Raw genomic sequence first — 16,478 nt, 5'->3', positions numbered from 1 at the left:
AAAGTTCGGAACCCTCCGTGGGCGAGTCCGACACGCACTTGTCCGGTTTTTTTTTATTGACTACCAACAACCATTTTAACCACCAACCAAGATAACTTTACAGTAACAACGAATACTTACCTCAACCTTCTTCATCAAGCCCGTAAGGCACTCCTGATTAAAATAATCCGCATAATTCCCAATCTTATCCGCCTGTTCCATCGTCAGAAACCCCAAGAACTCTTTGTAAACATCCACTCCCTCCGTGTCCAGTATTTTCTCTATATTTTTCATGAATGTGTAGATGTTGTCATTGTCAGGGTTGAATTGGGCGATGGTGGTGTAGATACGCTTTTTAACCCATACGCTGCGCGCTACGTTGGAGCGCATGGTTAGTTTGAGTTGGAATGATGTTACGGCAGCTGAAATGTTAGATTTATTTAATATAGTGAAAGCTTTATAATTATTAAATTTTAAAAACTAGCTTTTGCCCGCGACTTCGTCGACGTGGAGTTTGTAGTTTGGGTAGCTCATTTTTATCCAATCTGCTTCTTATCGATTACCCCCCCATACAAACTTCCACCCCCTCTTTCACCCCCTTAAAGGACGACTTCTGGGATAAAAACTACCCTATGTCCTTCCCCGGGACTCAAACTATCTCTATACCAAATTTCAACTAAATCGGTTTAGCGGTTTAAGCGTGAAGAGGTAACAGACAGACAGACACACACACTTTCGCATTTATAATATTAGTATGGATTTGGAAACTAAGAAAATTCGGGCCATGAAGTTTGACAACTGAAGTGCTGTATCCATGTTTTGTTGGATTAATAAAGTTTACTTAAACCCTTTTCTTGGCAACGTATCTTAAAAGATGGGTTTTTAGGGTTCCGTACATAAAAACGGGCGCCTTTAGTAATAGGCGCTGTCCGTCCGTCCGTCTGTCTGTCTGTCTGTCTGTCCATCCGTCTGTCATCAGACTGTATCTCATGAACCGTCTTAGCTAGACAGTTGTAATTTTCGCAGATGATGTATTTCTGTTGCCGCTATAACAACAAATACTAAAAAGTACGGAACCCTCGGTGGGCGAGTCCGACTCGCACTTGTCCGGTTTTTTGCTCTATCAGGCGCAAGCAAGGCTTGGACTCACGATTTTTTTTTTGTTTCCAAAAAATGGTTAACACAATGAAAGTTACATGTTACATGACATTGTAGGCAGATAACTATAATACTATATCATGAAAAAATAAGTTGTCAAAAAAAAAAACACCACCCCATCGACGGTTCCGTGCAAATTTAATTTTTAGGGTTCCGTACCCAAAGGGTAAAAACGGGACCTTATTACTAAGACTCCGCTGTCCGTCAGTCCGTCTGTCTGTCTGTCACCAGGCTGTATCTCATGAACCGTGATAGCTAGACAGGTGAAATTTTCACAGATGATGTATTTCTGTTGCCGCTATAACAACAAATACTAAAAACAGAATAATATAAATATTTAAATGGGGCTCCCATACAACAAACGTGATTTTTTTTGCTGTTTTTTTCCGTAATGGTACGGAACCCTTCGTGCGCGAGTCCGACTCGCACTTGGCCGGTTTTTAGTATTTGTATACATCATCTGTGAAAATTTCAACTGTCTAGCGATCACGGTTCATGAGATACATCCTGGTCATTTTAAATTTTAATTTAATAATGCAGTGAGATATGCCATACAATAAATAAATAAATAAAATAGGGTCCCGTTTTTAACCTCGGGTGCGGAACCCTAAAAATATAAAAAACATACCTATCTCCTCCAAATTATACTGCACAGCCACCATGGGTTTCTGTGCCTTAAAATTCAAGCTTTTCTCCAACATTTTCACCTGACCATCCAACGCGCTCCACGCAAGAGAGTACTTCGCCTTATAACTATTAACCAGCAACCTCAACTTCTTCGTAGCCCTCGGATATTTCGTACTTTTCTTCTCTTTACACGGGCAACTCGGTCTTTTCTTTGGCACTTTTAAGAAATCCGTCATCAAAGTCTGTTTTAATTTACTAATCCTTCTTAGTTTTATACAGCAATGGCAATGGTCACCGATAGGTATTTCCTCATTGACTTTTTTATTAACTGGATCCATCGGTATAGACACAGAGACTTTCTTACTCTGTACAGTTTCGTTCACTTCCGAGGAACATATAGGAGTTGTCGCAGTGTTAGTGACGGTAGTCGCCACTGGTATTAAGAAAGCTCCATTAGGAGTGTTTATTACACTGTAGTTCACTATTTGGAATGGGGTTTCTGTAGCTGTCGTTATCGCTGCTGGGGTTATAGTTGGGACATCTTGGGTTATGGGGGTTAGTTGTATGTCGAATCTGTCCTGTTGGTTTTGATCGGGTTTGGGGAGGTCGGAGGGTCTGTTGGTGTTGTATTGTTTGGTGAAGTCGATGGGAAGGGGGTTCTTGGGGGGGGCGGTGACGGCGGACCCTAGTTCCACGGGGACGCCGGCGGGGGCCTGCCCGAAGTGGTGGAGGAAGGTCGTGCGACGGTATTTGGCATCCTGAAATAAAAAACTAGAATCGGACAAAGCTAATAGGGTATTTGACTGTATTTGAAATAAATTATTTGACACCACGAAATAAAGCACCAGAAAATTATGAAATTTTCGAACCCTTTACAGCGTTCGTAGTCGTGGAAACGTCGGGATGTATTATAAATTCAATATATGCGATATAATCCATTTTCATAGTTTTATTTCATGAGTAACTATCGCGGTAACCGAAGACAATATGACCAGAAGATTAATAGAGAAACGTGGACAGCAGATATTATTTATTTTATTCTGCATTACAATGAATCGTCTGGCCATACACGTTGCAACTGCTACAAGGCCAAGCCAATAATAATAATGTACAGTCTGGCAAACAAGAGTAGAAATTAAAAAGTGGCAACACTGTAGTGTCGTCCCTTTCAAATCAATCTAAGAAAAACGGGACGACACTACAGTGTTGCCAGTTTTGAATTTTTACTCTTTTTTGCCAGACTGCCAGGGAAGCTGTATGAAAATCCATTACTGTAATTTTATTACTGTTTCAAAACATGAAGGCAAACAGGCTACAGCCGCCTCCACACGGTCAGACGCGACAGTCATTTCAAGCTAAAAGGCGCCATTCATTTATTACGTAAGACGATTTAGGGGGGTCGAACATATCTTATTTTTTCTTACAACGGGGAGGGAGGGGGTTTTCATAGTTCTTACGTAAGATCACAAAAATGCGATTTTTATATAAATTTTGTATGGAATTATGACGCTTAAAATACTATCGAGCACGGTGCAGAGTTAGCTTAAACGGGCTCCAGTACTTTTGTAAGTACAAATAAACGTTCCAAAAATTATTTTAGTTGAAAAACATACACTAAAACAAACGAAACGTGTATATTTTAATTTTTTCCTTTAGATTCTTAGTTAGAGGCCAGCCTTTTCTTACATAGGGGTGGGAGGGGGTCAAAAACTGGCAAATATCCTCTTACGTAATAAATGAATGGCGCCCAAGATAGAAGTAAACCGTTTTGGTAAATGAGACAAACGTACCATGAACCGCTTGCTGCTCTGCGCGAGATGCCGAACCCAGATTCTGGGCATTTCGTTTTCTGGCTGTTCGTACAACGTCAGGTTTGGGTTGAACGGCAACAGCGTGTGTTTCACCGGCGTCACTTCTCGCGTCTCGAAGAATTTCTGTAAGTTTATACATTAATTTGTGAATACATTAAAAGAAAGGTGATATAATTCCTATTGAAACTCTTTTACTTTATTGTCACGGATGCCCATAAGTGCAAAAAGCCATATAGGGTCCCTAAGATGCCCTTTACAGTTCACACACGAATAATCAAAAATACTGTTTTACCACAAATTGTCAATTGATAAAATTGATCTTCAGTTTCAGTGTAATTTTGTGTTAGGATTTTCTTTGTTATTCTCGCTCATTATTACCGGCCGAATGTTGAAGAGTTCAGTGAACTATAAACCTCTTTTTTTGGGGTTGGAAGGTGAAAATAACAAATTTTATGATTTTTAAAGTTATTTATATGCAAATATAAATAACTTTAAAAATCTTGATATCAAATATCAACTTTCTGCGACTTCAGGAAGGACCATATAACATTGATGATCGTTAGTGAGTCAGTGACAAAATCATATAGCAATCACACTCACAATCAAAAGCAAATAAATATTTCTGATTTCTGATTTCTGATATACACTTACAATGATAGGATTTTCCTTATTATCCTTCCTAAACTGCCTGACATGTCGTATATGAGCCAGCAGCCCCTTGGGTTTGATCCACGGGAACATGTGCTTGCAGACTAGTTGCAGCGTGACGATGAGACCGGCGCGGTGCACGGAGTTAGTGGGTTGGATGTTGAATAGGGAAGGGTTGTCTTCTACGTATTGCCAGAATTGGTCCATGCCGAGGGTTAGCAATCTGGAAAAAATGTTGATATTGCACTTTTGCCCTCCTAAGCCAAATGGTGGTAAAAAATTTGAAAGTGGTATTTTTAGGTAAAAAAGTTAAGCTACATTTGCATTCATTTTTAATTTGCGATACCGTTAAGAGGCCGTAGTCGATTTTGGAGCAATAATTTAAAATTGATAGATTTAGTCGTTGAAATTATACACGTTTTGTTACGTAATATCTAAATAACAAGTATTGGTTTCTATTAGCACGTCTTCTCATTTTGCCTTTTAATAATGAGGTCGCGAGCGTGCGTCACCGGTAATATATGAAGAGAAGGGGCAGTTTTTAAAAATTCATCAAAAATTTATGGTGGTAAATTATACAAATTGATGTATAAGAATAGTTTTAGCAAATGTTGTAGATTGTTTAAGTATCAAAATTACGTTGAAATTATGTCGATTTTCAGAGAAATTGTCATTTGTTTTGAAGTAATTTCTAGAGAAAATTGATTTCGTCTAACTTTCATTTACACTACTTCAAAGTCATAATAATAAAAATGTAGTCTGATAAACGTTAAGTACGTAAGGATATGTGTCATACAAAATTACCATGGTTAGCCGTCCAAACTTTACGAAATTTATAAATAAGAGCGCAGTGCTTTACGCTCGTTTACCTAAACGTCCATCAGAAAGGCAAACATTACTAATTTAGTGAGTCTGTTTTCAAAAAAATTGATCTGATAAAAAGTAAGATAAGAAGACGTGCTAATAGAAACCAGTACTTGTTATTTCAATTAGGTAACAAAAGGTGTACAATTTCGCCGACTAAATCTATCAATTTTACATTTTTGCGACTAAAATCGACACCGGCCTCTTAATTGGCTGAGCAGGGCACTTTAGCGGTATGAATTCGAATAGAAAATCAAGTTATGCAAATTTCTGCTTTGAGTCCTTTTTTGGTTAGGGTTCCGTACCCAAAGGGTAAAAACGGGACCCTATTACTAAGACTCCGCTGTCCGTCCGTCTGTCACCAGGCTGTATCTCATGAACCGTGATAGCTAGACAGTTGAAATTTTCACAGATGATGTATTTCTGTTGCAGCTATAACAACAAATACTAAAAACAGAATAAATATTTACGAGTAAGTGGGGCTCCCATACAACAAACGTGATTTTTTTGCCGTTTTTTGCGTAATGGTACGGAACCCTTCTTGAACCGACTCGGACTTGGCCGGTTTTAAAGGTTATTTTCAACTTACTCGTCCTCGCAGCGTAGGTACCCGAACTTCCTGAAGATGTCCGACCGGAAGGGCATGGGCGGCAACAGATGAGGGTAGAGGAACACGGCACTGTTGGACACCACGTTCATGAATGTTTTCGGGAAATCGCCCACGTATAAATTGTTCTGTGCTGCGCGGCGACGACTGAAAAATATAAGCTTTTGTTATACACTACCGCTCAAAAGTATTTACGCACCCGCAAGTTTCACCATACAATTGTATACAAAAAATATTTTTAAAATCATACTGTTCGATTGCAGGCAAATGACTCTCTTACATGTTGGATTGAATTTTTATTTAGGTAAATATATTGAGCCTCTAATTGTTGCCAAATCCTTTAAAATTTCGAGTTTACTTTATGCAACGATTAAACCCTTATGTACTAGTTCATATAAAATAAAACGATTTTGTACTGGAAAAGGATTTATGGATTTTTTTACGCTTGCCATTTGGTAAATAGGAAATGTACACGAATATACTGTACATAATTTTGAAGCTCGATATGTCTGTTAAATTAAAAAAGTAAACTGCACAAAAAACTGTTACCCGACTGCGACTTAGCGGTATAATTCTGAAAGTCTATTTTTTATACAATTGTATGGAAAAAATTACGAGTGCCTAAATAGTTATGAGCGGTAGTGTAATTTCACTGTACACTAAAATAAGCAGCAGAATTAGCGTGTAGGCAAAGACCTATGTAACTCCGTATAAGATGAATAAAGTCTAAGGAAAAAACGTGCCTCGAAAATCAAGAAAATTTGATTCTCGCACAGATGGCGCTACCACCAACACCAACCTTTGGCCTATTCGGCTAGATGGCGTTGACGGTTTCGTTTGTTATTTAACAATTTTAACACATATCAGTCATAGAACATGGGTCAAAATCGTATAAAATAATAAATACAAATAAAAAAACATTTATCCATATATACATTTTTTGGTATTTTTATACATTTTCATTTTTAGTTTTAATCGTGTCTCGATAGATGGCTGTACATTTACTGTGACTACAAAATTTACTAAGACAGTACCCCTCTATCCTATATATTCTCTTTGATGTAGGTCATTTTTTACCTTTTTACCTACGATTTTTTTTTCGAACTGTTTAAAGCCGCCTTAAAGTTCGAAAAAAATTTGGTGGAATTCCACCTGTCCAATTTATTTGTCCAATGTGTATTGCGTCTCAAGGTTTTGCTTAATGAGAGAGTGAGACGCAATGACATTGGACAAAAAAATTGGACACCTGGAATACCACCCTCAGAAAAAAATATTTAACTTACGATCTTTCTATCTCCTTCTGGACGAACCTGAAATAAAAATAAATGAATTTCAACTTATTTTAATTCAGTTTTGTTTAAATTTTAAACTGAGGTTGGATTTCATCGATTCAACAGTTCTTGAGATTTTTTGAAAAAGAAACTTCGCGTCCTTCTTTCAAATAGGATGCAATGTATAGGTAATATCCGCACAAGTACCCCAAGATGTGCGAAAGCCATTAGGTAATGTGAGGTAACTGGACTCAATAAGTAGGTTGAAAACAGTAAATACTTATAAAATAAAGGTACCGTCAACCGGTGTGAATAGGGATGGCTGGGGTGAATAGGGTGTGATTTATCTGTTAAATATATTAATAACGGGTCACTCACGTATTTTAAGTCGAAAAAACGCTCGACATGTTTCACTCCGTACCGAGAAGTGTCATCAGGAGCTTGCGTTGACGGTGACGGACCGGCGGCGGTGGTTTCTTAATAACTACTGACACAAATTTTATCATACAAAATCTACTATTATTTTCAATCAGATACTATTTGTGTGGGTATTTTTTTAAGAAATTCTTCTTCCTCGCGTTATCCCGGCATTTTTGCCACGGCTCCTGGGAGCCTGGGGTCCGCTTGACAACTAATCCTAAGAATTGACGTAGGCACTAGTTTTTACGAAAGCGACTGCCATCTGACCTTCCAACCCAGAGGGTGAACTAGGCCTTGTTAGGATCAGTCCGGTTTCCTCACGATGTTTTCCTTCACCGAAAAGCGACTGGTAAATATCAAATGATATTTCGTACATAAGTTCCGAAAAACTCATTGGTACGAGCCGGGGTTTGAACCCGCGACCTCCGGATTGAAAGTCGCACGCTCTTACCGCTAGGCCACCAGAAATTGTCAGGTAAATTAATTTTTATGTATTGTCCCTATTCACCCCAGTCGTCCCTATTCACCCCAGTCGTCCCTATTCACCCGGACGGTACTTACGTAATCATTTCCATGTTTTCCGGAGTTTCAGCTGATACGGACGTCTCCCAGCTCCGGACTAAGTCTATGGCTGGCTTCAGGTTGCAGACCTTCGCCACGGATTTCGGGTTGTCCTCCACCATTTTATAAAATGTTTCCTGGTGAACATACATTTTTAGTGTTAGGCCAGGATTACACTCGTAAGTTTTACTTACGTAAGTAGGGACACAGCTATACTACAGAATGAGATATGAATATCGTTATCTCATTCTAGCAAATAGCTTTGTCCCTACTTACGTAAGTAAAACTTACAAGTGTAATCCTGGCTTTATATATATAGTTTCAGTCATCATCACCAGATTGTACAGTCAGCAACTTAAAATAGATAGTGACAGTTAAAGTAGCCAAATATATCACACACCTTTGATGCCATAGAAATATGGATGTGTAACCAGGGACCGGCTCGGTATCCCTTACAGGGGTTTTGTAAGGGTTTTGCATAAGGCTTAACTTTCACCCTTTGCCAGACGAAACCCTTTCATTTTGCAAAGCCCTTATATAAAGCTAACCCATCTGAGTAATCGGTAGCCCACTAGCCCAAAACCCTTATCATCCGCTCACCAACACCTTGCATATCGATTATAAGGGTTAGCCTTATAAAGGGCTTCCCTTTTAGCATATAAACGTGGTAATTTAAATCGTCTACCTTGTTCATAATGCACAAATTACTTCGAATCCGAGCGATCGTCGGCGGCGGCGGCGGCGGCGTTCTTTGACTAGACATATACTAATCCTGCCTCTTTCACGCAAGGCTGAACTACGACATTACTAAAGGGAAAGCTTTATAAAAAGCGGTTAATGATAAGGGTAACCCTTATTAAGGGATCGCCTTATTTTTGGCTAAGCTTCTCGGTAAGGGGTAGTCAAATTAATGGCTTGCTTGGGGCTTGCAATTCAAACTGGAAAGTCTTTCAATGTGTTAGCCGTGTTTAAGGGACGCCCATTGAAAGACTTTTATCGCGGAAAGGGTTGTCCAGTAGGGGGTTACATCGTTACACAGGGGTGTGTAATGATGATTGTACCACTGCTGGGCAGAGGCATTCCGTTACACAAGAGAGATTTTAAATTTACAATAAAATGGTGTGTAGTGGTCAAAAATCGTTGTTCGGGTAAAACTACTAAAAGCTTGTTCCACACTCACCAAGTTCTCTCTATAAGTGGGTGCCAAAGCCCAGTGCACGGGATGCACGAACAACTGCAGAAAATTGGAGGCGCATAGCTGCACGTGTTGCCGCAGCTGCTGTCGATATATCTCTATTTGTTCGGGTAACACCTGTACAAAACATATTGAAATTGTTTTTCTTTGTTATGCCTAATAAATAGTAATATCACAGACAATATAACTCCGTAATAGATGGCCACAGTCTAAGAAGAAAACGTGCCTCGTAAAAAAGCAGAAAATTCTATTCTCATTCAGATGGCGCCACACCTTTTAGCCGACTCTCGGCCAGATGGCGACACGGGTTGATACTTAACACATATCAGCAAAAGAACATGGTTCAAAATGGTCATTTAGCTTTCTAAAACTTTTTGTCTCGTGCCGAAAGATGGCAGTAAATTTTGTAAACGCATAACATGACATCGTAATTTTTAAAATGTCGATAGATGGCACTTTATTCAATTATCTGTGTAAATCAACAAATAAATTGTCAAAGGACTGTCTCATTTCAAACATAGACAGAGAGAATCATACTATCTTTGTCTTACACCAGTACTAGCACCCGAAAGAAAAGGATGAGTAAATTTTTTTTTTGTTCTTATTTACTGACAAATGCTGAATGCTGAGAGTATGTAACTTGATGAAACCAAAGTGTGATAACTGCCTATGACAAGGACAAACTATAACAGCGCTGTCTCTTCTTCTCCTATTGAAACTATTGAAAGTTCCATAACACGATCCATTTCGTTTGGCTTTGTTTTTTTTATTATTATCTTTTTTAATGAATAAAAATGTAATCGCTGAAAGCCGCTGCAGTAATGTCGCAACAGTCATCCAGCTGCAGTCTACATCCGAATGTCACCTTTAAGTTTAGTAGGTTATTAGATTTCATTTTAGTGCTTTATAGGGTTCCGTATCCAAAGGGTAGAAACGGGACCCTATTACTAAGACTCCGCTGTCAGTCTGTCTGTCACTAGGCTGTATCTCATGATCCGTGATAGCTAGACAGTTGAACAAATACTAAAAAGTACGGAACCCTCGGTGCGCGAGTCCGACTCGCACTTGGCCGGTTTTTTAAGGTTACGTACCCAAAGGGTAAAAACGGGACCCTATTAGGTACTTGCTATTACTAAGACTCCAGTGACTCCACTGTCCGTCTGTCTGTCACCAGGCTGTATCTGAACGTAATAGATGAACCGTGATAGCTAGACAGTTGAAATTTTCACAGATGTCTGTTGCCGCTATAACAAAAAATACTAGAAAGTACGGAACCCTCGGTGGGCGAGTCCGACTCGCCCTTGTCCCGGTTTTTTTCTTAGGTTGCTTGTTTCGTTTCGTGTTAGATTTAATACTTACACATTTTTCAATTTGGCCATGGTTGCCGACGGTACATGGTTGCAATATTTAACTTGTTAGAATAATTAATATAGGAACCTATAGTTTTTTATTTAAGGTGGTTCGATTTTCATACAAAATTCAATCTGCTTTAATTAAGGCACTTCACACTATTACTACACAAATATTTGCTCATTTATCTACTTTCGAATATTCGTTTGCGCTAAATTAATAGAAAAACTTTGTTTCATACAGAAATCATACATAAATCAACGTAATTTTTTCATCAATTTTACGTATGTGTGTGTCACAAATGTCGTGTACAAATACGTTGCGTGCGGCGTTGCCACTCTATGACGTTGGCGACGTTGCCTGGCCGACCTGGCCGGATTTGCTGTGCCGTCATGTTTAGTGCATTTTTATTTGACAGTGTTGACACTGACACATAGGGTCATGTTTATTGTGACATCAATTTGTTTGTATAAATTGAAAATGATAGCAACGTCTAAATCAAGTTACAAAAATCATCGGTGTTCTAGTCCGCGAAAATCCAGAAAAATTCAGACTCAATTGAAGCGGAATTCATGATGGTGAAGTTTCGTAAGGTAGGTACAGTTTCATTCCTTCATTGTACATTGTAATTTTCTCGTGCCGATCTTTTTAGAAAATAATTCTCACTTCTTCCGTAATGGTAGATATAAGCAGTGAACAATACCTATATAATGTAATTATTACTGTTTTAGTTGCCGAATAGTCAATGTGTCACTAACTCTAGGTTTTTTTAGGTATTGTGCAAAATGAAGAGGCATTCTTGGAAATATAATGTTTTCCTTCATTAGCCAGAAAAAATCAGGACATCCTCACTGCAATAAAGTAAAATAAAACATTTCCTGGGGATGAAAATTATGGAATTTTGTCTATGAATGAAAAACACAATTATTACTAGGTAAGTAAATGATAACTTTACTAGAATCCATATTGTTGCATCATCTTTCTTCCTATAACATTAGAGATTTTGTGCTATCGTGATATTATTTTTCTTTCAGGTACAGGGACAACTACGGATAACAAATATGAAAAAATGTTATTTAATTTGTTGTGTGAATCCATCTACACCAACAAGACATCCACTGCTGGACATAGGCCTCCCCAGGGATCTCCACAACGACTGGTCTTGCAAGACCGGCCAAAATATCGAGAAATAAATAATATAAATAAACATGATAAATATCCCGTTTTCTATAATAGTTATAATTAGAAGGCCATGCAATGTTGTTACTCACTGTATCTACTTGAATAAAAAAATATATATAAAAAAGTTTTAATTTTATTTTACAATTACTGCTTTATTATTAGTACATTACGATACAAGTGCGAAAAGTAGGAAATTAGCAACGAGTGGCGATAAATTGAAACACGACCGAAGGAAGTGTTTTAATCGACACGAGTTGCGAATTACCTTTTCGCACGTGTATTGTACAACGTTTTACAGTACATAATTATGGCCCTTTACATTTTCGACATATGCACGTATTGTACTAATTACCGCACTAGGGCGGTAACGTATATGTAGCACCATATGTACTAAAAAGTATTTTACAGTACATATGGTGCAACTTTCTCGCCCTAGTGCGTAAAGAGCACTTTTCATGCATATGTCGAAAGTTTAAAGGGCCATATGTACTGTAAAACGTTGTACGATACACGTGCGAATAGGTAATTCGCAACTCGTGTCGATTTAAAACACTCTGCGGTCGTGTTTTAATCTGTCGCCACTCGTTTCGAATTTTCTCTTTTCCGCACTTGTATCGTAAATAACTATTGTCTATCTATCTATCTATACAGTTTGACCCGGGTGACTTAAGCTTTATCATGCTATATCTTTAAACAACTTTTAAATCTTAAGTAAGATATTATATTCGAATATTCTTCTTCTACGAAGTTGGTTTTATATGAAATTATTCCGTTCTCGCGTTGAAGCGGGCGGAATGAGTAGAATTTTTAACTTCTGTATGCCGTGCCGTCATAGTGCTGAGTGCATCTAAAAGTGTTTTTTCTAGGGTTCCGTACCCAAAGGATAAAAACGGGACGGTTATTACTAAGACGCCACTGTCCGTCTGTCAGAGTGTCCATCTGTCTGTCACCAAGCTGTATCTCATGAACAGTGATAGCTAGACAGTTGAAATTTTCACAGATGATGTTGTTGCCGCTATAACAACAAATACTAAAAACAGAATAAAATAAATATTTAAGTGGTGCTCCCATACAACAATTGTGATTTTTTTGCCGTTTTTTGCGTAATGGTACGTACGGAACCCTTCGTGCGCGAGTCTGACTCGCACTTGGCCGGTTTTTATATAAAATAAGTCATTTATTAAAATGTATGCAATTATTTATATGAAAATAAGTACCGTCATTCATAAAGATTGTAAGCTAACACAAACAATTTCTTAAAAATAATCATAAGTTGCCTTGAGAACCGGGAAGAACCGGGAATCCCGGTTCCGGCAATGCCCAGAACCGGGAAATGAAATTCTTGGTACCGGGACCAGTATACTGCATGCCCTAGTGTGGAGTCTAATCAGCGAAATCGACTATACAAGTATACACTCGCGTTCGCGCCGCGGCTTCGCGCCGCGTAGTCTGGAGCGGGCTGGATATTGACGCAAATTTCTTTTCTGTATCGTCTCAACCACTCGAGTCAAACCTAGTCAAACAAGCTGTAGTAAGAACTGTCAGATATGACAGTTGACAGTACAACGTTTAATGGAAATGGAACATGATTTTATGGTGTTTCCTAAATGTCTAGCTTCTGCTCAAACTCAAGAGAGCATCCTGCGGACACTGCTCTCCATGCTCATCTACAACTCCACAATTTGCATGATGTTGGACATAGTGCTTCTTGTGGTTATGTTAAGGGTCTCCGGCAAACTCGGTTCTCCATACAGTAGTAGTTCCGCTCTCATTTAAAACGACTAGCTAGATTTGTCTGAAACTTTGTACTTACAATAGGATAAGGTATATCTATGTCTGTAATTAGTTTATGTAGCTTCAGATACCATAGTTAAAAAAATACAGCGAATTTAAGTTTTTCATACAAAACTTGTTTTTGCTCTATTTCGTTTGTTTTATATAGGTACTGGAGCTATATAAACTAATTTCAGACCTAGATATACCTCATGTCTTTGTATGTGCAAAGTTTCATTCAATACATAGTTTTAAAATAAGCAACACCCTTAACCCTTAACTGGCCATTGGTAAACCTTATCTCGTTTCAGTAAGGCATGCAAATGGTCAGTTAACAGTGTTTTCGATGGTAACTAGCAATTGTTTGACGTAACTAAAACGATGAAGCATCTTGTGTAGAATTACCAGTCGAATAGAATTGTTAAGAAAACTAAACAATGAATATTTTGCTAAATATTTATCGGATTCAATAATAAATACTCAAGATGAGTTCAAAATAAAAAATAAAAAATCTGTTGAGGTGTCTCAGGTTTATAAAAATGTATTATGATGTATATATATATACATCTTTCTCTCTCTTTAGCCCGTCTACCCTTCGGGTGTAGGCCTCCGTCATTTTACCTTTTATGGTCTCTCAATGTGATTCCTACCAGTTTTCTCTTTCGCACCGACTGGTCAATGCTCAATTTATATAATAGGTCCTTGGTAAAAACCCAGGTTTCAGTTCCATACTAAGTACTAAATATATACCGGGTGTGGCCTACAACATGAGCAAATAATTTAAACATGGATTATACTTCTCAAACGATGACACTTTATTTCAATAACTTTTAATAATTATGAAATCTTTAGGCTTCCAATGTTCCTATTAAATATTATCTTCAATGGACGCTGTCATCAGTGTTATTGATGTTGCTTATCATGCTTTAAACAAAATTCGCAAAACATAGCATATTCTTAGTATTAACTTTGACATATCTATAATAATTAAATGTTTTTAAGAACAATAATAACTCCATCAATAAATTGCCCTGATATTTTAAATAAGGTAATATTTGTAAAACTTGACAATTTAAAAGTGCTTGTTGCTAGGCCTATTTCAATAAAGAATATTTTGACTTGACTTATTATGTGAAAATAATAGGTCTAAATTTAAAACTATAGTTGGTCAAACCAATTTGTCAGTCAGTAACAACCAGGAAAATTATACTCATCCCTTTCTTTTGGGTGCTAGTACTAGTGTAAGACAGAGATAGTATCTCTGTCTATGTTTGAAATGAGACAGTCCTTTGACAAACTATATGTTAAAAAACACTACCGCAATGTTTTGTAGTACTTAATTGCACTAATACAATTAAGTTAGTTTAATAAGTTAAGTAATAGGTAACTAGATTTTATTGAATAAATAAATAATAATAAATATTAGTATAAACTTTTAAGCATGCTAAAAATACAAAATACAAGTTATATTTAAAAGTCGCTGAACAAATGTAGGTCAGTTTGAAAGCCACAGCCTACAGTTTAATTTTTTGCTCGTGTTACAGGCTACACCCGGTATATATTTATTGGTGACTTTACTTCTTATCATCTGCATGTCTATCAAGTAGGTAAATGAATAGCGAACTTGATTAACCAGCATCTGTGATCTAGCGACAGCGCCGGGTAGGGTAGGGTAGGGATAGTAAATGCTGCTCAGGTTGGCCGTATGCTTGTTTGCCATTCGACTAATGACTGATATCTAATATTCATTAAGAAGTTGATAACAATACAAATAATTTAAACTTCAAGAAAGTTTAAATTATTTGTAAGGCCATCAGTATTGATCAGACTATATTCAATCTCATATGGTGTCTGTACAGTCAACCAATTTGATTCTTAGGTCACTATAGAACCTTATCGCTAAAGCGATAAGCAGCAGTTAAAACTGCTCTACTCTACTAGATACATGACAATGGACATGACATACATTAGGGTGGTTCACGTTTGTATGGGAATAATTCAAACTAGCAAGAAGAAGCGACACCCTTTATTTTTATTACACTTTTTATGTTGATGGAATACACCAAGTTTTGTAACCTTACCTCAACTACAATGGGGTGCTCAAACTTAAAAAGGTACTTACTTATAAATAAAAATATAAAAAAGAAAAACTTATTTTTTTCAGATTTCATACAACATAAAAATTTCAAAGTGGTTGAGCACATCCTTGTAGTTGAGATAAAGTTACAAAACATGGTGTATTTTATCAGCATAAAAATGTGACAAAATAAGGAGGTGCCCCGTCACTCAAAAAGTATATAGTAGAGGATCAAATAAAATTGATTCATTATGACATAGTGGCCTAGGAATCAAATTGGTTGACTATACCTGCATTTAATACCGAATATACGTTATCAGCTTAAACATTTAAATTATATATATACATTATATTCAATTCGACTTCATATTTTTTTCTTTGCGCCACCCACAATATATTCTAATTCTACTGTCTCCAATACCCAAAGGTTGTCTGGAAAAGATGGCTCTTAAGCGATAAGACCGCCTGTTGTTACCTCTATCCAATTGTCTTTGTTTATGTTACTGTGAACTATGTGAGGTGTGCAATAAAGAATATTGTATATATCAAAAAATATGTTATCTGCACTGCTGTACCCAAAGGTACAAAGATCTTGACAAATCAAGATTACTGTCTGTTGGAAATTTATATGTTAGAGTGAAACCAAAATATGGGTCACATTTGTATAGTTTAAATACAAACTGAATTTGGTAGTTAATTCCAGTTGAAGAATAATGTTTGTTGAGTGACTTTTTATGAAGTACCTAAGCATATGGTCGAGTAAATCATTTATTATGAAATACTTACTACGAGAATTGAAATAGGTATCATCATCATCCTGTCCTGGCCGGTTTCGGCCTCGGCGTCGGCGACTGAGTTTGTACTGGCAAGTGAGAGCGACGTGACGATATTGAGCTCTCAGGTAGCTGACAGCCTATTTTTGCAGTAAATGTACGGCCACACACACATATCATGC

The 16,478-nt window shown here is 37.4% G+C and overlaps 1 protein-coding gene and 1 long non-coding RNA gene across 3 annotated transcripts in view; both read right to left on the bottom strand.

Moving 5' to 3' along the window:
• LOC134749449 (uncharacterized) overlaps window positions 1-16,478 on the bottom strand; it is a 604,512-nt gene that overhangs the window by 340,348 nt on the left and 247,686 nt on the right. The gene's annotated exons all lie outside the window — the stretch shown is intronic.
• Window positions 1-16,478, bottom strand: part of LOC134749401 (uncharacterized) — a 38,974-nt gene that overhangs the window by 4,966 nt on the left and 17,530 nt on the right. Inside the window, exons 10-17 of the mRNA XM_063684320.1 lie at window positions 9,127-9,258; window positions 7,947-8,083; window positions 6,978-7,004; window positions 5,677-5,841; window positions 4,227-4,446; window positions 3,555-3,698; window positions 1,766-2,522; window positions 121-401 (exon numbers count right to left, since the gene is read on the bottom strand). Of these exons, the coding sequence (XP_063540390.1) occupies window positions 121-401; window positions 1,766-2,522; window positions 3,555-3,698; window positions 4,227-4,446; window positions 5,677-5,841; window positions 6,978-7,004; window positions 7,947-8,083; window positions 9,127-9,258 (1,863 nt within the window). The remainder of the gene's footprint in view (window positions 1-120; window positions 402-1,765; window positions 2,523-3,554; window positions 3,699-4,226; window positions 4,447-5,676; window positions 5,842-6,977; window positions 7,005-7,946; window positions 8,084-9,126; window positions 9,259-16,478) is intronic.

This window comes from Cydia strobilella, chromosome 18 (genome assembly GCF_947568885.1).
Source record: "Cydia strobilella chromosome 18, ilCydStro3.1, whole genome shotgun sequence".
In the NCBI taxonomy this organism is placed as follows: domain Eukaryota; kingdom Metazoa; phylum Arthropoda; class Insecta; order Lepidoptera; family Tortricidae; genus Cydia; species Cydia strobilella.
Note: the sequence above shows the minus strand (reverse complement) of the source record. Positions and strands in the feature narration are given on the sequence as shown.